At 35.2% G+C, this 27,656-nt stretch overlaps 1 protein-coding gene across 1 annotated transcript in view; it reads left to right on the top strand.

Annotated features, from left to right (window-relative positions):
• LOC144470399 (uncharacterized) overlaps positions 1-27,656 on the top strand; it is a 386,375-nt gene that overhangs the window by 201,677 nt on the left and 157,042 nt on the right. Inside the window, exon 6 of the mRNA XM_078181465.1 lies at positions 10,609-10,912. Within this exon, the coding sequence (XP_078037591.1) occupies positions 10,609-10,912 (304 nt within the window). The remainder of the gene's footprint in view (positions 1-10,608; positions 10,913-27,656) is intronic.

Here is a 27,656-nt window from a genome sequence, read left to right on the forward strand (position 1 = left end):
ACTCGGGCGCTCAAGTTGTGAAAAGCTGGAAACCCGACATTTCCTATTGCACGAGGAAATAGGGTAGTGGAGCCGGTTACTGTGCACTGACCAATTACTGTCGGCACTATTGTCTCGTAATTTGTCCAATAATGTGTATTCAATTCTTTTATTCATTAATATCGTTACTGTTTATTCGTTTATATTGATTATTTTTGAATAAGTAACAGGCACTGATTTATTAAGAATTTTAGCCATTGTTGTTATAATTGTTAGTAGCGGTATTATAATATTATAATTTTATAAAAATTATAAGACTGCGATTTTTTAAAGTTTTAGCAATTTTTACTGGAATATATAATTGGATAGAAAACTGTAGTGAAATATTTTCCATTGAAGCATCTTTGTTATTTCATTTATGCTAAAAGAAAAGAGAACTCTAAGTCGAAAGATAGAGGAGAGGGAGGAAGAGAGGATAATATAAAAAGAGGAAAAGTGAGAAAGGGAGTATCGTACGAACAGAAAGGGTTGGAAGACAGGGTTTAATTTGTAAAAGCTAATTTGTTCAACTTTTAACGTGTTTCCTTTCCGATTCGTCGTAGCGGCGGTCCCGTGGGACACCGAGACCGCTCCAGGGAATCGATCGACCCACTTGTGAGCTGTATTCCCACCGCTAAAGGGTGAAAAATGAATGGGGGGGGGGGGGGGGGGGTGGACCACTCTCAAAGGATTCCGGGATAAAGGCCCCTGATTTATTTCGTGACTCGAATAACACTGGCCACCGGGAAATACGGTCCGGTAATTAATTGTCGCGGTTTACGATCACGATCATTCTAGGATTTTCTGTTTGCTTCTTTCGGGGCGGCCCCGCCGCGTTATTGAATTCTAATGTACACTGCTGCAGTTGTTTGCCCAGACTGAACGAATTAATTGTTCGACGCCCGTTCGTTTAATTCGCCTCCCTTTCGTTTCGCAAGTTCTTTTCAAGCTATGCCATGTATGATTTCGAGAGTATGGTGGATGAAAATCGGTGATATAGTGTGCATTAGATAGTGGATACCATCAACATTCCTAGGACAACGATATAGAATCATTTAATCAAGATATTCCACTCTATTATACTTTCTTCAAGTTTGCTACATTCTGTTATATATTATATTCTACGCTATTCCACTCTATTTAATTCTATTTCGCTCTATTCAACTCTATTCAACTCTAATCCACTATATTCCACTCGGTTATAGTGTCTTCTACTCTATTACATTTTATTCTCCTCTGTTCTGTATTATTCCACTCTATCCTCCTCTACTCTGTTGTACTATAATCCACAAGATATTCCACTCTATCATACTTTCTTCTAGTCTGCTACATTCTATTATGTATTATATTCTACGCTATTCCACTCTATTCAACTTCATTTCTCTCTATTCAACTCTAATCCACTATATTCCACTCGGTTATAGTGTCTTCTACTATATTACATTTTATTCTCCTCTGTTCTGTATTATTCCACTCTATCCTCCTCTACTCTGTTATACTATAATCCACCCTGTTATAGCCTACTCTAAATTATATTCTGTTCTTTTCCACTACATTCCACTCTATTTTACTCTATTACACTCTATTATATTCTGTTATATTCTATACTGTTCTATTCTACTCTCGTACACTGTATCCTACCCTGTTATAGCCTACTTTAAATTATATTCTACTCTATTCCATGCAATTCCAATTTATTCCTCTCTATCCCACTACATTCCACTCTATTATACTCTCTTCTACTCTTTTACACTCTAAACTATTCTGTTCTATATTACACCACTCTATTCTGCTCTATTCTACTCTGTTACACTCTATTCAACTCTGTAATATTATAAATTATATTCTACTCTATTTCACTATATTCCACGCTATACCATCTATTCTTCTCTATTCCTGTGCATTACACTTTATTCCACTCTATTCTACTATATTGCACTCTATTCGACTCTATTTCACTCTATTATACTTTCTTCTACTCTTTTACACACTATTCTATTCTGTTCCATATTTTTCCAATCAATTTCACTTCAATCCACTCTGTTAAACACTATTTAATCTACTCCACACTATATTCTACTCTAGTCTATTGGAACATCCTAATGTTATAGGATATTACATTACATTATATTATAGGATATTTGAGCTTAGTGCCTCGTTTTCATAATTATTGTATCTCTTTTTCCCTAATTGTCCACTTTTGTTTAGAAGCTATGGGACAATTGGCAAGGATTTACTATACATGCATTGTACTTACGTAGACAGTTAGAAAATAGATGACACTACCAATACGAACACTCAAATCTCCTCTTCTCTAATTGTCTATTTTTCCTTTAAAAGTTATGGAACAATTCGGAAGAATTTACTGCAATATTTATTGTACCCACACAGACAATTAGAAAAGAGAAGACACCACTATTATACAAATACTCAAGATTACGTCTAGATTATATTACATTTTTATTTATATATTATACAAATATTCGAATCTCCTCTACTCTAACTGTCTATATTCATTTAAAAACCGAAAGACAAATCCAGAAAATTTCCTATATTAAGCTTGTCTATTTTATTCATAAAAATGTTAACAATGACAACTGTTAAAACGAATCTCTAGACTTAAATAATCCTATCCACTCTCCCCTAATTGTCCATTTTTTTTATTACAAGCTGAAGGACAATTTGGGGAGGAATTTACAGCGATCGAACACGCGAACCGTCTGGATAAAGTACGCCTTTTAATTTAAATGTTGCCAGGAACGACGAACTACCCCCTCGTTCGCGAATGTTCATTAATTTTAATTACGGTTCGCACGGTCGCTAAACTCCCGAGATTGTTGCTTCGTTACTGGGTCAGGCTGTCGGACGTTTTGTGACGTTGATTGCTGCAAATTCGCGGTCCTTTTGACGTCTCGGTTTTACGGAATTTTTGGCTGCGTAATAGGTTTCCGTCGTGGTTGCATTTTAGAGGACCAGGAAAATGCAGAAGGTGCTTTATTGTGCATTGTGCTTTGTAAAATATTAGATTTATGGTATTCCACGGTTTGTGATAAATGTTATGAAATACGAAGTTTATGGTATAAATCTTTATATAACAAATTTTACAAAATATGGGGTGGGTGATAATAATTTTGTCATGCAGTTTATTAAATATTAAGTCGATGATAATAATTTCGTTATATACTTTATAAAATAGTAAAATGTATGTTTTATTTTCCAGTAAACATTATAAAATATTAAGTGGAAGATAATAATTCTATTATACACTTTATAAAATAGTAAAATTTATTTTCTATTTTATAGTAAACATTATAAAATATACAGTGTATGATATTAAGATATTAATTTTTTAATACGCTTTAAAAAATATAAAATCTATTTCTTATTTTGTAATCAATTTTATAAAATAAGAAGCGTATAAATTTCATTTGTTTATCCACTTAATATTGTATATTTAAATATTATATCCACTTAATATTTTATATTGTAATATGAAATATATGATATTCTTCACCTTACAATACACTATATAAAATACTAAGTAAACATAATAAACAATCACAATAATTAATCATTAATTATAAAAAATAATCACAGACAACGTATAAAAATATTTTCGGAACAGTTTTATATTTGAGCGCATTCGTTTATTTCATTTAAAAGACGAATCTTGCCCAAACTACAACTTCGCATTGAGAGTCGACGTCGTCCGCCATTTTGCCCCTATCTCGTCGACGCGGAACAGCAAAAGTCGAACACCGTCTCCGACAGTTTCAAGAATTCATCGATGCTTGAAGCAGATACCTGTGTCACGCCGAGCATAAACTTCTTGACATCGCCGCGCGTACAGTTGCCCTGTCAATTCCGCGGTGACATTAAACAGAACCGACTTCTATCAATATTTAAATGACTCGAAAAAGTGTTCTCCAGTTTCACCCTCTCGGCTGCGCCGCTCATCGCGACGGGTATTCGCGACAAATATTTGTTCAGCGAAATCGGAGCCTCGGGTTAATTTCTGCGTCGATAACGGCCGGATCGAAACCAGCTACCCGTCCGACTACGGTTCCACTGGTTACTTAGGTACAGTAACTGCGAAAACTATTCCTACCCTGAGTTCTCGATTTTTCGATTTAAACTTTTGCTATTTGGTGAAAAGGAATATTTTGACGCACTGAGCCAGGTTGTATTTTGAAATAACATTAAAAAATCCATTTATTAAAAAATGTTTTTTATTGTAAGATATATTGTTCTTTGATTTGTTGTTGACCTTTTTTGAATATAGCTGGATAGCAGAAGGACTGCTTTAAGACGTCAGTTATTTATGTTAATTATATTCAATTATTACTATTACTATTAATACTATTTATTATTATTATTATTATTTACTGTTATTATTTATTACGATTTATTAGATTTGATTGCATAAATTGTATTTCGTTGATTCTATTTAACGTAGTTTAAAGACGTCCTTTTAACAGCTGAAATAAGACGTTTTAAAGACATCCATTTCAAGGCGTAAGACTTTCAGACCTAAAATGGACGTCTTTAGAACATTCAGAGCTTATTAAATATCGCTGTACCCAATTTACCAAATTAATAATCGTAATACATATAATTAATAATATTGAATTAATAATAGTAATATTGAATGTATATAAGTATAATTAATAATAGTCACAAGATATGAAAACTAACTTTTCAGGTTATATTAAAATTATGCTACTACAATAATCCATTAAACCTTCTATACTTATTAAAAATTAGAAAATAGTTAGGAACAATTCTCTCGAAAAAATGACTATAGTTTCCTAAAATTTTCGAGCTTATATCGTGGAAGTAAATTGTACTCTATATAAAAATTAGCTTTAACCTAACTTATCAATTACAATTCTTTGGAACAAAAGACTATAATTTCCTCAAATTTTTAAGCTCAGAGCGTCGACGCCAGCTTGCCGATCTCGATTTATAGGTTAGCTCGTGGCGTGTTAACGGTGTCGTTTCCGTGCCGCGACTCGCTGTCGGATTAACGCAATTATAGGGAGGGGGGAATCATCGTATCGGGGACTCCTCGAGGAACGATAAACGCGCGCCCTTCTTGTTCGTCGTAGACCCCGCGCCGCCATGCCATCGTCGCCAACTTGTTGCACTTTCCACACAGGCTCTCTTTCTCTTTTCGTTCTCTTTATCCGGTTGCGTGTCCCGTCGGCTGTTTCGGGATGTCGTGAAAACGCCGCGCGCGCGCGAGCACGCCCGCGATAGCAGTTAACGCGGCTACGGTTGATGAATGGTTACGACCCCCACCCCCCACCCCTTACACTTTTATTCCGTGGCCCATTATGAGACGCGCGTGCCGCCGGGAACTCGAGGCCATTTAAATGTCTTCCACGGACTTCTGGCTATGGGAACGCGGACTCGGGATTTTGGTATAACCTTCTTTTACTCCGAAATCGTTTCTAGCAACCCCCGACGTCTTTGGTAGTTTTCGAGCTACCCTTTAATAATACAGTCATAGACAAAAGTATTTGAACGCTTAGATTTCTAATGTTAATATATTCTAATGTTCAACTAATTAAATGTATATGTTAAACTGAAGCTATTACATATATGTTAAACTGAAGCTATTACATATATGTTAAGCTGAAGATATTATATATATGTTAAGCTAAAACTATTAATTATTATAATTTTTTAAATTACTGTAATCATAGCGTGCACGCACGATTTTCCTTGTATTTTATTTCAATTCAACACTTTGGTATTATTTAGTGAATTATATATTTTGTAATAGTGTTGTGTTTATGTAAAATCTTGTATATGAATCAAATTAATATTTATTAGTAATATAACATTGAATGCTGTTAAATTAAAATAATAAATTAAATATAATTAAGTATGTTTAATTAATTCAGAATATTTTAACGATAGCGTGTAATATATATTTCTACTTTCCATAATTTTTAATGTAGGAATATTTATATATTTTGTTAAGTGTTTGTTTAAATATCACTGAAAATGATAAAGTAACTTCGAGTCTATAATTGTTTAATTCGACTCAATAATAAATATTAAAATATTATAAATATATTTTATGTAATATTATATATATATTTTGTTGTATATAATATTATAAATATGATATTCTATGGAATATTAAATATAATATGTTATATATTGTATAATATTATAAATATGACATTCTATGTAATATTATATTTATTATATCATATATAATATTAAAAATATTATGTTACATATAATATCGTAAATATTAATATATTTACTATGAATAGTAATATACTAAGTTATATATAATACTAAAAATATTATAATAATGTTCCATAATTTCATAATGTTAATAATTTATTTTGTACAACTGGAACGAAGCGTTTTCATTCCTTTCAGACAGCATTTTATCACGAAACGACAACTCGAATGAAACATTTTTATTCTTCCTCTCGTTTAACCTACTTCCATGCCGGAGTTTGTAAATTATTTCGCGGAAATACGATATTAAATATTCATTCAACGTACTGTTAATATGCAGCCTGCGCCGAGGTATACATCTCGTAATAATGACTCGACATTACAGAATCATTTTAATTACGAAATAAAAACGTTCCCATTGAAACGTCGCCTTAATTTTTTAAAACATTACTCTTGCATCGGGACGACCCTTTTTGATAAATGATATATGTTATGATTTTATTTTATTTATTGATCGATGAAAAGTAATATTTTATTATTTATGATGATTAGAGTGCTGATTTTTATGCAAGGTAGAAATTTTCTTGGATAATTATATTAAAGACGATTATAGTGTACGTTTATACATGAAATTATTCGAGTTAAGTAAAAATGTAATTATTTAGGTAACTATTTATATAATTATTTTTTACTAATTATTTCAATGTTTCTATTATTCTATATTTATTATATCAATTTTTGTTATAAATGCATAAAGTCTGTGGTGCGATAAGGGTTCTTGACAAAATTATTCCATGGTTTATTAAACTAAATCCCACCTATTTGCCTGTTAACAATATTTATAATATTTATAGTAATGAATTTGTCTATAATACTGAATTTATAATACTTGTAATCATAAATTTGTAATATTTACAATTACGAAATTATAATATTCACAATGTTAATATATAATATTTATAATATTAATTTATAATATTTATAACATTAATGTATAATATTCATGACATTAATTCATAATATTTACAATAATTAATCCTTGAAAAATTAGCCTACACATTTACGTATTCATTCTATTTCTGCATCCATGTTCATTACACTTCAACCCTTCACTTATTAACCTCAGTAACTAACTTTACAATTACTGACAACAAGAATAATAAATAAATCTGCGACAACAAACTGCGTTTCTAAAAAATCTCGAAAACAATGCATCTTGCATATTTTTTCAAATTCATATTTTTTTCAATTTCACTTCAACCCTTCCTTTGATCTGAAAAAAGTGATTCAATAATTCTTGACTAAATCTTCCATAAACAAACTGTATTTCCAAAATACCTCAAACACGATGCACTCTGCACCTTTCTACCCTTACATTACAGCTTATCACCCTTTCTATTCTCTTTACAAAAATTATTATTATTAATTTATTTATTTATTTGTATTATCTTTATTAAACTATATGCTTAATGAAGATAATATAGGCATAATTTATATAATTATATATAATTATGCCTATATAATTATTATATAGCCACATAAGTCGAAAATTAATTAGTTTGACAGATACGATTTTAATTCCGTGCCCCCAAAAGATCGAATCTGTGCTCACAACAAAAGCGAAAGGTTTACCCGTGCCTCTACAAAATGACGTAACCACTGTCGCAGAACGATCCGCGCGTCTCCGTCCCTCGGCGACAGAAAAAACCGGAAAAGTTGGTCGCCGTTCACGCGCGCCCGAGCACGCGGAAAAAATGCGATACGTGCAACAAGTTGGCGCATGAATTTCCAACGACCGGGGGGGTCTCTGTTGCAACTATGGAGAGAGAGAGAGAGAGAGGGAGGGAGAGGGATCGTAAACGAGGGAAATTCGTGAGCAGAATTTTCATTCCTGTTCACGGACGACGAGTCGCCCGGTTCTGATACTTTGCTGGCTAATGACGAATTCGGGATGAACCTGGTTTTTCATGGTAATCTACCGGGATGAGACAACCGCATGGCTGAGATCCGATTCGACGAGTTTCCATGGTGCACCATGCTCGAGGTTCGTCGGAAATGAGGCTTCGTTTGCGGAAAATGTAGTTGGCAATTGAGGAATTGTTTTTGGGAATATATATTTATCAAATATTTATTTATCAAATTTATATATTCTATATATATTATACATTATGTATATACATATTTATATATATTATAATATTTATATTTCAATATGTACATATATATTTATATATATTTGTATTTCAATGTGAATATATAAGTAGATACATGAAAAACTGTGTAAAAAAATCTAATATATATAGAAAATCTCTTATACAGGGTGTTTTAAACTTATACATACTCCGCGAAATGATGGGTTCCCAAGGCCACTTTTAGTAACCCTTTCCTTCGCCGAAACGCAATCCGCGGCTTCGTTAACGAGTTATTAATAAAAAAAGGTCGCTGCGCGCGGACGATTTTTCCTGCTGCTGCGCACGCGAGACAGCCGACTGAAGCCTGTCTCATTCCCGGGGCGCGACGGAAGGAGAGGTGCGCGCTCCGACTTTGAGCCGCGTTCGAAGCAACGAACAAGGAGTTTAGAAACGTCCTATTAATTTCAAAAATTTCGCAAATATTATTAACGAAAAACTCACCCATTCGGTTGTAAATGTTGTAATCCAGAAGGTGTAATCCACGTATGTAAAACGACACAGATTACGCTAACGTTCACTTTCGCTGCACTATTATTCCACACTGATCACGAATTATGCCTCCGTGTAGGTATTGCGCAAACGCCCGAAATATCTTGTACCGTTGTTGCGGCGCGTACATTTTATAAAACGTCGAAGTTGCAGGGATGAAATCTGGAACGAAACCGACGGCGTGCGCGAAGATCTTCGCGCGGACTATGTCGATCGTCGTGGCAACGCGGACTATGGTTTTAAAGAAATCGGAGATGCTCCGACGAGAAACAGCGCTTCTAAACTGCAACACGGTGTAAGGATTTTCAGACGAAAGACATTTAAGATTGAATTATCATGTTAAGGATACGTTCTTTTAGACTGATGATTCTTAGCAATGCGTTGGAAAAAGGAATAAAAAGGTTTTGGTTTCTGGATATTTTTATCACCAAGGTGCGCGCGAAGTGTACGCCTAGCCCCCGTCGATGGCATTACACAGGATATCGGGGCAAATGGGGTGGAGAGAAGTCTTTAGGCGAGAGGAAACGGCCGTAAGGCTGTCACGCCGGGGATAAGCTTAGATGTGCCTCGCAGATAGGACGTGGAACGTGCTCGTCGTTGTACGGGATTTCCGGAGTCGAGTAGATCGTCCATATAGATAGCGACATAATTGGGTCGACATAATTTTCTGCGTTCGACGACGGTGAAACTCCAAGTTTTCCTCCCGCTTACTTGGGAACCGGCAGCGACACGTCGTTCATCCGTTGAATTACCTGGTCTCGGAGCAGACACTTTCAGCTTTAATTTGAGCTGTATAGCGTCAAAATAGTGTCACGAGAACATATTTAAGAACTCGCCTAACCTGAACCTTTGAAATCAGGGCCACCTGATAGTGATAGTGAATAGAATTTTTTTATTTAAAAAACATTATTGGGCTATGCCAATGGAATGTATATTACCTGGTCTCAAAGCAGATACTTTCAGCTTTAATTTAAGCTAAGTTGCGTTAAAATAGCACCACGAGAACATAATTAAAAATTCACCTAATCTCCCACCTCGAATTTCAGGCCTCCTGATAATGACAGAAAATTGGTTTTTATTATTTTAAAAAATGACTCAGCCATTCTATAAAAATATAAATTACCAGGTCTTAAAGTAGACACTTTCAGCTTTAATTTGAGCTATATAACATCAAACTAGCACCGCTAGAACATATTGAAAAAATTACCCCAACGTAGGCATTGCTATTCCAGCCACCTCATAATGGTAGGAAATAGAGTTTTTAAATTGTAAAAAATGACTCGGCCATTCCTTGGTAATATAAATGACCAAGTCTTAAATTAGACACTTTCAGCTTTAATTTGAGCTAGATAACGTCAAAATATCTCCACGAGAATATATATACAAATTCACCTAAACTTAGCCTTCGAAATCAGAGCCGCCTGATAGTAATAGGGAATAGACATTTTTAATTTAAAAAAATGACTTAACATACACTACCACATAATAAACATCTTACACAATAAATACCATATTCAATAAATCTCTACTACAATAAAGCTCGTATATATCAAATCTCGAATACAATAAATAAACAACAATATCTATTAAGATTAATATATCTGAAATTACATAATTCTAATTTCATATAAAATTTCACCAAACAAAAATCGAATGTAATAACGATAGATGTCTAAAGGAATCGCTCCTTTTTCTTCTGCGACAGGAACGGGCATATGCTGACCCACCGGAACAAGAAGCCGTACGAGTGCAAAGCGGAGGGATGCGGCAAGTCGTACTGCGACGCGAGGAGCCTGAGAAGGCACACGGAGAATCATCACGCCGGTAGCAAGGTGATCGAGAGCGTCAGCCCTAGCAGCCCGACGACCGGCCCCCACACTCCTAACACGCCAGGAAGCAATCCTAGCACGCCCAGCACGCCAGGTGCGACGTCGACGTCGAACGGCCACGGACATCCGGCCCTGAAGCAACTTCTCGCCACAGAACCCACGCAGACGCAACAACAAAAGGTGAGTCCGTCCACGAGATGCCGATAAAACGCAATTTCCGTCTTCTATTTCGCTGGAAACGACGCTTCGAAATGTTCGTTGAAAGATTTACGAAAATTAAATTACTTTCGATGATTCAATTTTTCGTCGATTTTAGCATTCAATTGCACCAAGTGCATTTATGCAATTTATGGAATTATTCTTGATACGAAAAGTTAATAAAATTATGAAGACAGCTATTTAGGGATTTTATTTTGAATTTACATTGTTACTGTTCATTTAAAAATTTTTTAGGATATTAACGTTATAAATTTTATTACATATATTTTTAATACAGTATAGTATAACACAATTCAATACCTAACAGTATAATATAATATACCATAATATAATGTAACAGAATATAATATACCATAATATAATGTAACATAATATAATATACCATAATATAATGTAACATAATATAATATACCATAATATAATATACCAAAATATAATATAATATAACAAAATATTGATGATTCAATTTTTCGTCGATTTTAGCATTCAATTACACCAAGTGCATTTATGCAATTTTTAATATAGTATAATATAATATAATATCCTAGATTCAAATGTTCTATATAATATCATGTCATATGATATATAATATATAATAAAATAAATAATATATAATATATATAGTATGTAAAATATATATATATAATTCAATACAAAACAATATAATATAATATAGCATAACATAATATACCATAATATAATATAATGTAATGTAAAATAATATAAAATTCTCCAATAAATTGAAGAAATTACCAGTTGCGTAGAAAATCGACCTCCACGTGGTCAACCACCATATCCATCCGGCATCAAGTAAAATAATACTGACTCGGTTGTAATCGCGGAATATTAAGAAACAGACATTGAGGGCGTCCCGTGGCATTGGAAGGTCCGCGCGAAATCCGCCAGGGCAATTTGATCCGAAAGCTTGGCCCCCCACGTCATTCGATATATATATCGGCGGCGGCCGGCGCCGTTTTCTCGAAATTGGTCCGATATTGGTTTCGTCTGGGATAGGTTTAAAGGCTTACATCCTCCCGGATGAGTCGGTCAACGCTGGATCCTTCGGATCCACCGGCGTAAGAGGATTACGCGGATCCTTGCCGATCGTCAAGTATGTTGCGCGACCTTTAACTGTGCGGCCCTTATTAATTTTTCCGCGTCGTCATCCTACGCCCTCAATTTGTCCTTCGACCCTGCGGTCGCCGATGCAGTGGCCCTCTCTAACAGGAACCTGGGAATTATGCGAGCTGTGTGTTAGTGTCCAGCACTAATATTCTTCATGACACGGACGGGGCTAGCCGGCTGTTTTTGAGGTTTGGACTTTTGGCTAACATCTGCCATGCGATTTAGATTTAAATTACTCGTCCTGCTGAGAGCACGCATACTTTGTTGCTTAACTTTAAGATTTCGCTTCTCTCGGCCACGATAGCCAAGACGTATCATAAAAAAAGGAAAGTTCCGGAGTGTCCCATGAGTATCTTCCTCTTTTTCGATGTGAAATTGATGGACGATATTTGTTGTTTAAGGTTGATTTATTGTGTTATATATGAATCGTTCTGCTCTATTATCTCTTTCTATTATTATGTCCTCTATGTAAAACAGTTCAGACTTACTTGCAAAATGTTTATTGAGTTGTGAATTTATTTCACTTTCGAGTACGTTATCGATGCACATTTTCCTATCAAATCCAAGTTTCGTTTTTAGGGATGAGCCTTTTTAACCCCTTGCAGTACTTTTATCTTCGCAGTTACAATGATTGAATAATTTTCCATTGGAATAATTTTTTGGAGGGGAAATAAAATTAATATGTACAGTGTGCTTACAATTACTTCAGAGCTTAAATATTAGTGGCAAAAAGACAAAATTTTATTTCGATTTAAAGGGGTTAAAAAGGAATTGTTTTGTGTCGATGAAGAATAAAATTGAGCGTAGAACATTTAGAGCATAGTCTTAAGCGTATCTGTGTAATCTACTGCAAAATAGAGTCAGGCAGGGTAGAATAATGTTGAATGGAATAGAATAGAGTAGAACAGAGCAAAATATAGTGAAACAAATACTAACAGAGCAGAATAGAGTGAAATAAATACTAACAAAGCAAAATAGAGTGAAATAAATTGTAACAGAGTAGAATAAGTTTAATAAAATTGAATTAAGTTGAATAGAGTACAATAGGCTAGAATAGAGTGTAATAGTGTACAGTATATGAGAATATAGTAGGATAAAATTAAATAGCGTGGAATATAGAGTAGAATGAAGCAGAATAGAGTGTAAGGCAATAAAATAGAGTTAATTAGAGTGTGATAGAAAGAAATAGATTGAAATTACATGGAATTGAGTAGAATATAATGTAGAAGAAGCTATGGCAGAATGAAATAGAGTGCAACAGAGTAGAATAGAGAAGAATAGAGTGGCATAGAGTGGAATAATATCAAAGAGAGTCGAATAGTGTGCAACAGAGTAGAAGAAAGTATAATAGTGTGGAATATGGGGGAATAGAGTTGAATAGAGTGGAATGGACTCGACTAGAGTCGAATATAGTGAAGAGTATAGTAGAACAGAGTAGGATAATGTGGAATAGCGTGCTATAAAGTAAAATGGAGCAGAATAGAGTATAAGGCAATAAAATAGAGTGGAATAGAGTTGATTAGAGTAGAATAGAGAGAAATAGATTGAAGTATTTGGAGTTGAGTAGAATATAGTGTAGAATAAGCCTTGACAGAGCGAAATAAAATATAGCAGAGTAGAATAGTGAAGAATATAAGGGAATAGAGTTGAATAGAGTGGAATGGACTCGACTAGAGTCGAATATAGTGAAGAGTATAGTAGAATAGATCTAACATCTGCCATGCAATGTAGATTTAAATTACTCGTCCTGCCGAGAGAACGCATACTTTGTTGCTTAACTTTAGGATTTCGCTACTCTCGGCCTCGATAGCTAAGACGTATCATAAAAAAAGGAAAGTTCCGAGGGGTAAGTCCCATGTTAGTTTACAACTTAAATTTCGGTCCTCCATTTAATATGGAGGACATATAACGTTACGCATATAACGTCACAATTCTTCGCTTTCACTGACAACGCCGTGACGGCCAAACACTGTACGCGGCACGTGGCCCACGGATTACGGTTATTGTGGGTTTAATTCTTTAATAACTTCGTTGCCGGTCGGGGGCAGGGTCTCTAGAATTGATCCGCTCGTATCGGGTAATTATTGGGAAGCTGTAGGTCTCGCGGCGAATATTGGGAAATCGTCCTTCGTTAGTGCAACAGGTTAAGAAGTCCTGGTCGCGCCACGGTGCAGCGTTTCGATGCTCTAATTTCGTGCGGTATTTAGAGGTCGAGATAATGGAGTTTATTGAAAGTTTAGTGCGGTGGTATGGTTGGTTGTGTATTGGTATAGTTAGTGATTTATGATACAGTGTTATAGTATAGTTAAGGATCTATAGTACAGTATTATAGTATAGTTAGTTTAAATATAAAAATTTTTATATAAAAATCGAACAATATTACAAAATACTCATCCTACTCTTACTATACTTAATATTCTATTTAAAAATCCTCCGCCTAGATGCAAATAATTAAATCGAAAGTTTTTACTAATAACTAAAATTTCACTTATTATTGTTCTAAAATATTTAAAGCTTCTTCATTATCCTTAATAAATTATATATGTAATTCCTCATTTAGATTCTATTTGATAATGAACACTTTAAAGTAAAAATAGATTCAATAAATCAAAGACTCGCGAACGATTTATGTTTAATGCAAATAACGTGGTAATATTTTTCATGAAATCATTTATTTATATCTCTGAAACAATGAGCGAGCTTTTTGAATTAGGTCACTTAGTTAACATCTTCTTTCGCGGTCCCATGCTCCGCTAACTAATAGCAAGCACTTATCAATGTCAGCCGCTGTTGTCTGACTTTTAACGGAGTCTGACTACTGCATCGGCTGGGCTGATTACGCGCTGAACAAATCCACTGTCGCTGGTCTAGTCCCCGCTTGTACACGCCACTGTAAACGATGGCCGACTAATACCGACTGTTTCTACTGCATTAATAATGGCTGCGCTCTGTCAACAGTCGGTTTGCAGAAGATACCGCGTTATTACATTCTTGATAATTAGGAGAGCTAATTGTTTACCGTGCGTATACAACCGCTCTCCGGCGAAATAACAGACGGAGTCTCTCGTCGAATAGTTACTGTTGGAATGGTTTGTTAACGTTAGTCAATGTTCTTTGTATTATTTAATTAGTTAAGAGAGTTCTAGTTGGATCTGGAAACTGTAATTGTTTCTGTTGAAACGATATAAAATTCTTTTGGAGAAGTGTATTATTTTATGGAGGAAGGTTACTTTTGTAATATAAATTTGGCTATTATTTAGGAGTTTATGTAATAGGATTGTTATAGAAATGGTCCGCATTCGTTGCCACGATAATATATACGTTATATCCGACTATGATATAAATAATATATATAATAATATATGATGATAATAGTATTGTGATGTCATATAATACTAGCAATATAAAACTATACTGCAATATATACTGAGTGATATATCATAATAATAATGCAATGTTATGTAATACCACCTTCACAATTCTAGACTATAGTACAAATAATATGTATAATAATATATCGTAATATCATATAATATACACTATAAAATATTATTAATACTATTCTATACTATAAAATATTCTAATACTACACTACCTATACATATAATACTGTAATACTACATCGTCAAAGTTAAAATAATATACATATAATTTACATAATTTATATATAATATATATAAAATCAACATTATATATTATACAATTATAACTATACTATACAATATTATAGTATCATAACTATACTATACAATATTATAGTATCATAACTATACTATACAATATTGTAGTATCATAACTATACTATACAATATATATCATAACTATACCATACAATATATATCATAACTATACCATAAAGTATTATTAATACTATACTATACTATAAAATATTCTAATACTATACTACCTATACATATAATCTAATAATACTACATCGTCAAAGTCAAAATAATATATATACAATATATATAATTCATATATAATATATAATACGTGTAAAATCAATATTATGCTATTATAACTAAACTATACAATATTATAATATCATAACTATACTATACAATATTACAATATAATAACAATACAACTAAACCCCCTATAAAACACTGTAAAATTACCCACAACACACTACCTCACAAAAATTGGCCCTCCACCTACACTCAGCTCTCATCACTAACATCGTTGTCAATCAGCAATAATCCTCATCCTCTGCATCCATTGGTTACTGGCTGATCGCGTCCTACGACACTATAGCAAGAGCGATTGTCAAACGATAAAAAGGGCGCGAGCGAAAACGAGACGGGGCGCCTTGGAATCGAAGATCCAACAACGGGGGGTTTGAGGTAGCCGTCCGAGGAGGGAGGGTCCACCCTTCATCTTACCAGAATTCCCTGCGCCCCTGGCACACCACTCCCTCCTCCTCCTCTTCAACCCAGTGGAAATTAGTTCTCGGCCGTGGAGCACGGAATTATTGCAGCTTTCAAAGTCGCTCGGGCTCGCCGCGCTTACATCTGGGGTTCCGGGTCGAGGAGAAAATACAAAGAAAAGAAGGGCCGGTGGCGACTTTGCCAAGGGCGGTGGTACTGGTGAGAGGGTGGTGGTGGTGATAGGGTGGCAGGGAAACCGTGTACGGTACCCGTATGGGACGGAGAAGGAAAAAAAATCGGCGGGCGGAGGGGAAGACAAGGAGGAGAGGCGAAGGGTAGTTAAACCGAGACTACAAATCTACGTATATTGAGTTAGAAGTAAGGCGAACCCTTGAAGCGGGACTAATAAAATTTGATGACCGGGAACTTCGTAATGAGAATGAGACGAGGAGAGTGCCGGAACCGGAGGGAGGATGGCACCGGGGGGATGGTGGAACCACCGGCCCGACGGGGTGAACTGCGAGCCGATCAACCGACTATGAAAACTTCTCAGACGCGATGACTTTGTGATTTATGATATTTCATCGGATCGGCGATGTTCCGCCTGCGCGTTCGGTGATCAGCGAACGTTGTAACTGGTTGGAAATTATTTTGCATTGTGCCAACTTTCTGTCGAAATAGAGTCTAAATAATAATTATTTTAAATTGACGATTTAATGTAGTTAAATACATATTGTTATTTATTTTTGATATAATTCTGATTGAATTTGTTACTTTGAAAGTTTAATCGTTCGGGACTTGTATTTTTATTGTTAGGTTATGTTTATTTTTTGGTTTAGTTTTATTGAGTGAATTTTTCAGGACGGAGAATGTAATTAAAATTGATTATTGGTTAAATAGTAATTGTTGTTGTGTATAATTAATTTTCATTTGTAATCGGTTAGGGGAATAATTGTTTTAATTGTACTTTTCTGTGTTTTTAAGTTTTATTATTTATTTCGGTTTGATAATATTATGTGAAATTGTTGTAAAATTGTTGTAGGTATTAGGAGGTATCTTTTAGTGTAATTAACTTTTTGAATGGGTAATTTGTTTATGGTATATAGTTAAGTTGAGGAACAATATGTAAGAGAATAAGTGGAACAGGTAATGTTAATTTAAAATATAGGATTAATAATATAATAATGAGAAATATATCATTAATAATATAATAGTAGAAAGCACATATTAATAATTGATAGTATAGTAATATGAAACATATAATTAATAATATAATAATACAAAACCTACGATTAATATGAATATATAGAAACAGAAATCACAAATTCAAATTAAATACAATGCTGCTTTGGAAATATAAAAATAAATAATACAATAGCAAACTATATGCAAATCTAAAGATTATGATTGTACTGTGATCTAAAGTATGTAGTATAATATTATAAAATATATAAAAATATAATACTATTAATATAAAATTATAATATTATAAATATATAGAAGTGTAACATTATAAAAGTATAATATTTATATTATAAAAGATATAAAATTGTGAAGATGTAAGAAGTAGTTAACTCTTTATTTGTATATAAATATATTTATTTTTGATAGTTGTGTATAAAATTAAGATATATTATTATGTGACATATATTTGAAATTTTAAAGGTATTGATATATTTTATTTTTCATCTTTTGTAATATAAATATTATGCTTTCATAGTTATAGTATTATACTTCTATCTATTTATAATATTATAATTTTATATTAATAGTATTATACTTCTATATCTTTATAATATTATAATTTCATATTAAGAGTATTATATTTTTACATATTTATAATTTTGTACGTTTTATATTAACAGTATTATACTTCTATATATTTTATAATATTATACTACTTTAGACCACAGTATAATCATGATTAATATAAATACAATCTCCATCAGCCTCTAAAACCGACACAACTCAGCACAGCATATAAACAATAAATGCAACAATCAAACAAAAAACTCCTACACTTCCGTCTTTTCAAAATTAACTTCGAAAAAATACCACGGCGAACAAAAAATGCGAATTAAAAATGAGAACATCGGCCAACATTTGATCTAAAAATTTCGCAGACGTCTGTTTAAGGGCAATTAACAATTATACGTGGAAAACCGAGCAGCGTCAACGCGAACAGTTTATTTTCCGCGGCGTTACACACATCCGCGCGCGCGTCGCGTTCGCTTTTCATCCGCGTGTTCGCGGATTGTTGCTTTTCTCCGCGGCCCTCTCTCTCTCTCTCTCTCTCTTTTTCTTCTTCGTTTTTATGTTAAGAGTTCGTCGAGAGCTCGTCGCTCATTTCGTTTGTTCGAGCACAATGGACTGGCGGAAACGCCGGGGTACAGGGTGAGGAGGGGAGAGGTGGGGAGAGGGGAGAGGGCGACGTGCAAAGTAGAAAAATACTGGCAGGAGTATCTCTCTCTTTAAACGCGGCGCGGACGCGAAGGGAAAAAGAGGAGGGTCACTTTTATGCGTCCCCGTGAATGCGCCGCGGCGGTAAAAACATTAAACCATCCTTATTAAAAGTCTCCGTCGTGACCCTTCGCGAAAGGGGGGGGGGGGGGGGGGGCGGGGGGGACGCGGGAGCGGGGACGAATTTCCCGTGGGGGCGCGTTATTACGCGTGAAGTAAGAGACACGGGGATGCGGTTTTGCGAGGGGGGGAGGGGAGTGCGCCATTCGGCGGACTCGCTTCCGGAATACGAATGTTAACTCGTCGACTTCCGCTTCGTACGCGAACCCCGACGTTTTTCTTTTTCGACGTTTAGAAGCGAATTTCTCGCGAATTTTACGCTTACGGCAGAAATAGAAAGATAATTAACGTTTTTTATTTTATTGATGGTTTTTAACTGTCTGCGCTCGAAGCCATTTTCGTTGTAAATTTGATGTTTTATTTTACGCATTTTTATGCGTACGGAATTGATTCTTGTTATTTGTAGTATATAATAATTAATATTTAATCAATAAATTGTTAAAATCGACGTTACAGTGTGCAAAGTCTGCAAAGGGTTAACATTCGACGTAAAATCAAACGAAGGTGACTTGAAACAAAAGACAATTCAAATGAAATTAAATTGACAAATTAACGAAAATCTGTTTTAACATGTGTAGAAGAAGTATTAACAATTTTTAAAAAAATTTAACCCTTTCAATTTCGTCTAATTAATCCTAAAAACCTTCTTTGTATACTTGTTACCAAAATCTTACCATCAATTGGGCAAACATTAAGTGCCTCCTTAATTTAAAATATAAATAAATAAACTTAAAACAAATATTGTTAATTAAGTATTAATAATTGTCCAAAATTATTGGACGAAGACATAATTTACCAGTCGCCGCTGTTAGACAACCACCCTCGCGAAGCAAACAGCTTCAAACTAATTTCAGGAACCTCTCTATGGTAACCATAAACGCGTTCTCTCGTTTCAAACGGCGAGCCATAATAGCTCGCGAATTGATTTCTTTTGATCGAGCATAACTGGCATAGCACCACCAGATATCTCCCCTGTTCGAAAATCGACCACGCCGCGTTCCATTGAAAGAGAATCACGATTTCGCTGGCTTATTCTATGTACAGGGTGTCCCAAAAATAAACAATAACCTATAAAAATCAGTCGCACTTGGAAAATAAGAGATTTTTATGGTCATTTGAAGCAACTTTTTCCTCAGCGAAAATGCAATCTGAGGCTTCATTAAGGAGTTATTAATGAAAACACTGGCCAATGAGAGGCGAAATCGGCTGGTGTGAGGTGCCCTCTTATTGGTCATTGTTTTTTGTTAATAACTCGTGAACAACACATTGGAGAAAGTTTCTATAAAGGTAAAAGTTGCTTCAAATGACCCGAGGAATTATTAGAGTATATTCTATAAGTTTGTTCTTGTCTTTGATCCGAAATCAGTAGACAATATTTGTTGTTTAAGGCTGATTTATTATGTTATATATAAATCTTTCTGCTGTATTACTTTCTTCCATCTCTCGGGAAGCCTTATTATGCCCTTTTATTAAAAACAGTTCAGAGGATAGCAGAATGGAGTAGGGTACTGTGGAATAGCTTGTAATAGAGTATAATAGAGCAGCACATATTGTAGAGTAGAGTAGAATAGAGTGTAACAGTATACACTAGAGCAGAATAGCGTCGAATGGAGTGGAATAATATAGAACAGAGTTGAACAGAGTGGAATAGATTAGAAGAAAGTATAATAATATGGAATATGGTGGTATACAGTTGGATAGAGAGAAATAGAGAAGAATTGCTTGGCATAAAATGGAATTGCTTGGTATACAGTAGAATGTAGGTTAAAATAGAGTCGAATAGAGTGTTACGTAGTAGAATAGAGAGGAATAGAGTGAAATAGATTTGAATTACATGGAATACAGTAGAATATAATATAGAATAGACTATAACAAAATGGAATAGAGTATAATAAAGTTTAATAGAGCAAAATAGAGTGGAATAGAAGTAAATAGAGCTGAATAAAGTGGAATGGACTGAAATAGATTCGAAATTACATGGAATAGAGTGGAATATAATGTAGAATGGGCTACAACAGAATGGAATAGAGTGTAATAGAGTTCAATAGAGCAAAATAGAGGTGAATTGAGTTGAATAGACTAATATAGCTTGAAATAGATTGGAATTACATGGAATAGAGTAGAATATAATGTATAATAGGCTATAACAGAATGAAATAGGATATAACAGACTGGAATAGAGCAGAATGGAGCAGAATAGAGCGGAATAATACAAAACAGATTATAATAGAGTGTAACGGAGTAGAAGAAAGGAAAATACAGTGGAATATAGTGAAATGACGCGGTTTATGTCACAAGTTCATGCATAGCATGGCGCGAAAAGAACTCACGAAGCACCCTAATATTATTTCCCTTATTTCCTCCCTTGTTTCCCAATTGCGGCTAACTTTTGCGACACCCCGTATATCCCGGGGTTTGCCTTGCCGCTTGAAGACACCGATACAAGATTCGCCCGGTAATTTGAAGTCGCCGGAACAAGAGAGGGTGGCGCTCTCCGAATGTAATATGTGCCACATAGGTGACGAGCGCGCGCTCGTCGCGCGAATCCACTTCTATGGTGGCGTAAAGACGAGACGAGCGAGAGAGAGAGAGGAGAGGGACCCGGGCGAAGTGATTCGACATCAAAAGGCGTCTGTCGGTCGTTCAACCGGGCTCTCTGATTGCGCCCGTAAAGGCGACGTGTCTTAGAAATCACGGTTATCGCGGCAGAAAATCACTTTCTTGCTCGCGGAACCGTGCGCCGTCCGACAAAAGCCGGCAAAGGGCAAGGTGAACCATGAACGAAGCCCAGGGGTTGGCAGGGTGTTACGCCGTCGGGGGTGCTCTCTCGCTCTCTCTCTCTCTCTCTCTCTCTCTCTCTCTCTCTCTCTCTCTCCACCCGTCTACCTCGTGGCTGCTTTCCTGGCGGTCAACGCCTAAGTCGGTCATTTTTTACACGGCAATTACCGCCCCCGTTCCATTCAACGAGAGCCTGTCACGGCTAACGAAGCTGCGACGACGGCTCTCGTCGGCGGACTGCGATTTTTAATGCGAAATAAAAATCCCGACGTTCAATGAGACGGAAATGAAAGCGGGGTTAATTGTTTCTTTCGACGCTTCGATCAACACGGTACTCGTGCGCGGAGTGTAAAACTATTTGCTCAGATTTAGAGATTGGTTAAAATTGATCTTTGATCTTTGGACTTTATTTTAATTTGATTGGAATTGCAAAATTTAAGAATGATGAACTAGTTATTGTAGTTATATAAATTAAGTTTTTAAGGTTATCTTGATTGGATAAAATTGTTGAAGGGTTGGTCAAAGTGCTAATAATTTTGGTGTTTGAAATATTATAAAATATATATTTTTTTTTATTTATATATCTAATGATTGACTTGCATAATATAAAAGCAGTTATTATAAAACATATAAATATTATTCTGAAAAGAGGACAATTTTTTTTAAATGTATTAATTAGAAGAATTTTTAGATTAGCTGCATTATTCTAGTCAAAAGTGGATAAATCGTTAACTATAATTACAATTATATTAAAAATATAAACGTAAGTTCTTATTGATAAATAAATTATTTCATACGTCAGGTATGACTACGAAGTGCTTTTATAACTGTCCTAATAGAAGAGTCAATCATCTGTCGCATAACCTGTCAATCACCCTAAATTATCATAATTTCTCAATCTGTAATTTTAGGTATCTACTAATAATTGATGATTTTTACATATTTTATATAAATTCCAAATTTATATAATAGCTCTTAAATCTTTTTATAGCAAGAACAGTAATTTTTATTATTCCATTTCAACGATGTTGAATTTCAACAAATAGAGCGAATACAAAGATTAATCTACTAAATAGTTCTCTATTATTCAATCGATATTTTTAAATCGTAAAAATATGCAATAATTTATTTTATCTTTTCCGATCGTTACAATTATTATCGAATTGTGTTATATTAATTAACAATGATGTTTCATAGCGAAAGAACATATTTCATACCTTCTTTGAATTATTAAAGTTATATTTTTAAAACTATTAAATTTATTACCATAACTAACAGATGAATAATAAAGTTACCCCCATAACTAACGGATGGCTAATAAATTTACCCCCATAACTATCACACGATTAATAAAGTTACCCCATAACTACACTTAAAATAAACGACACAATTTAAATAACTAACTAGTCCTCCCCTAGCAACATTTCTAACACAAATAAATAATAACTAATAAACAAATAACACAGACAAATAATTCTTTCCCATCAATTCCACATCAGTCATACTTAAACGATCAATCACACTATACATATACGCGACCCCATTCCCCAACAATCATTTCACAGCAGTTCAACCAGAATCCCATGAATTTCCAACGCGCGCGCGAACTGTAATAAAGATTCGAAAAAATATATTCCAGCCAATTTTTGTCAAATGGAATACGTAACGAGGTGCTGCGACTAGAATCGATTCTAATAACCGCGGAGAAAAGAGTGGCGTGTTCCGATCGTCGTGGAACAAAATGGTCGATGCTACGAATTGGAAACATTATTGGATGAAGATTAGTGTCTAACGCAAGAAGCACTTGCACTTGCATTAGGAGTGACTGGACCAGCAATTTCACATCGCTTAAAATAATTGCGAATGATTCAAAAAGAAGGAAACTGAGTTCCACATGAACTGAAGCCGAGAAACGTTGAACGCCGATTTTTCACATGTGAAATGCTTGCCAGGCATAAACGAAAGGGTTTTTTGCATCGTATAGTCACTGGCGATGAAAAATGGATCCACCACGATAACCCAAAGAAGAAGAAATCATGGGGACCACCTGGCCATGCTTCAACATCAACAGCCAAGCCGAACACTCATGGAAAAAGCTCATGTTGTGTATTTGGTGGGATCAGCTTGGTGTCGTGTATTATGAATTGCTCAAACCGAATGAAACCATTACTAGGGCTCTCTACCGAACAGAATTGACGAGATTGAGCCGAGTACTCAAGGAAAAACGTGCCCACTACTACTCCAGACACGACAAAGTTATTCTTCTGCATGATAATGCTCGTCCACGTGTTGCGGTGCCGGTCAAAACCTACCTGGAAACACTCAATTGGGAAGTTTGACCCCACCCGCCGTATTCACCAGACATTGTTCCTTCAGATTACTACCTGTTTCGATCGATGGCGCATGGCCTGTCTGAGAAAGACTTCACATCATATGAAGATACAGATAATTGGGTCGATTTGTGGATAGCTTTAAAATATGAAGCATTCTTCCGACGCGGTATCCGTATGCTGGCAGAAAGATGAGAAAAAGTAGTGGCTAGCGATGGACAATACTTCGAATAAAACATTAGCTACCGTTCTTTCACAATAAATGCCCAATTTTTGATAACAAAACGGCGGAAACTTATTTATACTCCTAATATATTTCCTCCGTCATCCACCAATTTCCCAATCATTTATTTATCGGTCACGAAAGAAGATTCGCTCAACGTTGCGGAATTATCCTTCTTACCGGAGAGACATCTCTTGAACTGGGTCAAACGTGGCCGCGTCGTAGGTTTCGAGCCGGGCCGCGTGAACCTGGTTAGCTATGGCGTGTGTGCGCGCCTCTTAGCTTTAGAATCTCGATTGAAATCGTAGTCGCCAGGCCCCCGTAGCGCGCTTGGGTTTGCTCGGACCGCCTCGAAGTTTGCAAATTACGTTCGACCGGTGTTTGGACTGGCGGTCGGGGGGGCCGGGGTCGTCTCTCTCCCCCCGGTTTATCCCCGCGCGCCGTGCACACCGTATCCTTTCCCCGGGACCCGGCGCAAGTGTTCCGGGGGACGCCTGCCGCCCCCCCCCCCCCCCTCCCCCCGCCACCTCCTCTCCCATCCGATACTCGGCCCGGCACGAAGTCAATCGCTGCGTGGAATTCATGGTTCCCCAAGTTAACGCGCAATCGGACTCGCCTTTCGTATACCGTGCAACGTAATTAGAGGATCAATTAGTCCGGGGGGCCACGGGCCACGCGAGGAACCATCGATATACCGTACGGGATACGACCGAGAATCGACCGTGTGTCCGGATACGTTTATGTTCCTGCCACGGGTTATACATAGCCGATGCGAGAGACCCGTCCACCAAATCGAATGCAAAATTTCGACTGTTTCCTATCAGTGTTTCGGTCGTTCCGATTAATCGTAGGAACGCGCTCGCTATGGTGTCTGTGTCGGTCGTTTCGTTAGGGTTGATTAGGTGACATTTGAAAATTGTGAAATTTCGCGAGGAAGCAGAATAATTTATGGCGAGTATGGTTGTATATTTGGGGGAATATGGGGGATTGTTTTGCGGTTAATTTGGTGGTTGATTACGAGATGTGATATTGGTGATCGTAATCAATAAATATTAATTGTAATTACAATATTTAATTGCGATCACAGTGATTCATCGAAATTATAATCACTATCAGTCATAATCATTCATCGCAATCATAATAATTAATTATAATCATAATTATTCATCATAATCACAACCATTCATCTGTAATCATTAATCAGTAATATGTAATTGTGGTAGAATGATTAATAGGGACAGACAGAAGTATTATTAAACTACCATATTATTCTACACTGTCACAGTACTAAATGTTTGAGTCAATTATAATTGAAGAAAGGAATTAAACAATTTATCGCGTATTTATTATCGTATTTATTATACATGTATTTCGTATTTATTAATTATATACGTATTTTTATCGTACTTTTATCTGATTTTTGTCTGAGGTGTTGTGTCTGAATATCAGATTTGTAATATGATTATATATAAAACAACAATTTCGAAACACCCCTTTCTATTGAGTTGGGAGAAAGTTCGTAGCGTTTTCATATTTTCTTTTATTTTCTGTTTCTGTTTCTGCGCTACAAAACTGTGCTAAATACAATTGTAAAATAGCTATATTAGCGCAGCTTTCGTCACACTTGGATCGTAAATGCATCCTAACACGAATCACGTGATATCCTCTGACAGAAAATAGCCGAGAATCTCCGTTGCGCGGCAAACCGGCCGCGAAGTTTAATTGTAAGAAATCCGCGGCAGCGAAAAGAACAACTTTATAAAGTTTTATTAGTCTTTCTTTTCATTATAGCGCGAACGGGAAGCGCGCGCTCACGGGGGAAATTTATGAATCGCGAAAGTACGGGAAGTGCGAAATGATAATACGCCTTGCGTAAGGGAGTCCGCGGGGAGGACTTTCGAGATGGTCTTTCCACTTTCGGAGATATATTTTGATGACTGTTGTAAAAAAAGTGATCGCCGGGAATTTGATAGTTTAGTCTGCCATCGGAAATTATAAATCAGCGAAATAATTGTAAAATTCGTTCTCGGATAATTATTGTGTGACGAAGAGCTCTAAATAATTGTTGAATTATTATTACTTTTATACTGTGACAAATTTTAAATTATTATTACTGTAGTATAATGATTCTTAAATTATTAGTATTATTACAGTGTAGTGATTTTTAAATTATTATTATTACAGTATAGTAATTTTTAAATTATTATTACTACAGTATAGTAATTTGTAAATTATTGTTATTATTACAGTAATTTTTAGATTATTATCATCATTACAGTAGTTGTTAAATTATTATTATTATATCATTGATAAATTCGCGAAATAACTGCAGAAATGGTTCCGAGACAATTCTTGTCTGACGATGATGTCTCAATATTTGTTGAATTACTATTGTTTTTATAGTACACAAATTTTTAAATAATTATCACTATTGTAGTATACTACAATAAAATTATTGCCGCCTTAAACACAATGAAATCGTCATTATTAATAGCACAGTAATTCATAAATTATTATTATCATAGTACAGAAAATTCTAAATTATTATTACAGTACAGTTCCTGTCATATCATTATTATTAACATTGTAGTAACTATTAAATCATTATCAACATTATAGTAACTATTAAATTATTATCAACATTATAGTAACTATTAAATTATTATTAACAGTATGATAATAATTAAATTATTTTTAGAGCAGAGAAATTCTTAAACTATTATTACTATTATAGTACAGTAATCGTAAAATTATTATTAGAGTACAAAAATAATTAAATTATAACCAGTATTATACTACAGTAACTGCTAAATTATTATTATTATTATTATTATTATTATTACAATATACTAGCTTTTAATTTATTAGGCAATAATAACCATTACGCGAACGCGCGAGCGCCGTCGCACGCGGATCAACTCCGCGCTGCGCGTATAGGCAAATTCTCGAAACGCGCGCGCGCATTTTCCACGGGAACGTGCAGGTGTAATATGAAATTCCGGGACTCTTTGTTAATATCGCTACGGCCGAACGAGCGGCGGCCTCGTGTTTCATATGATTAAAATGAAAAATATTTTCGCGCTCGATGACACGGACAATGAACCCCTCCCCCCTTTCTCTCTTTCTCTCTCTCTCTCTCTATCTCTCTCCCTCTATCTCCCTGCGCTTGCTCTGGTTGGAATTTCCCAAACGCTATACGTTTCGCGCTAGAACGGATTCGTAAAATTCCATTTCCGATTCCATTCGTTAACATTCGACAGGAAATATTTTTGATTTCTATCATCGGCGCGCGCTCTATTTCT

Source organism: Augochlora pura, chromosome 1 (genome assembly GCF_028453695.1).
Source record: "Augochlora pura isolate Apur16 chromosome 1, APUR_v2.2.1, whole genome shotgun sequence".
Taxonomy (NCBI): Eukaryota; Metazoa; Arthropoda; class Insecta; order Hymenoptera; family Halictidae; genus Augochlora; species Augochlora pura.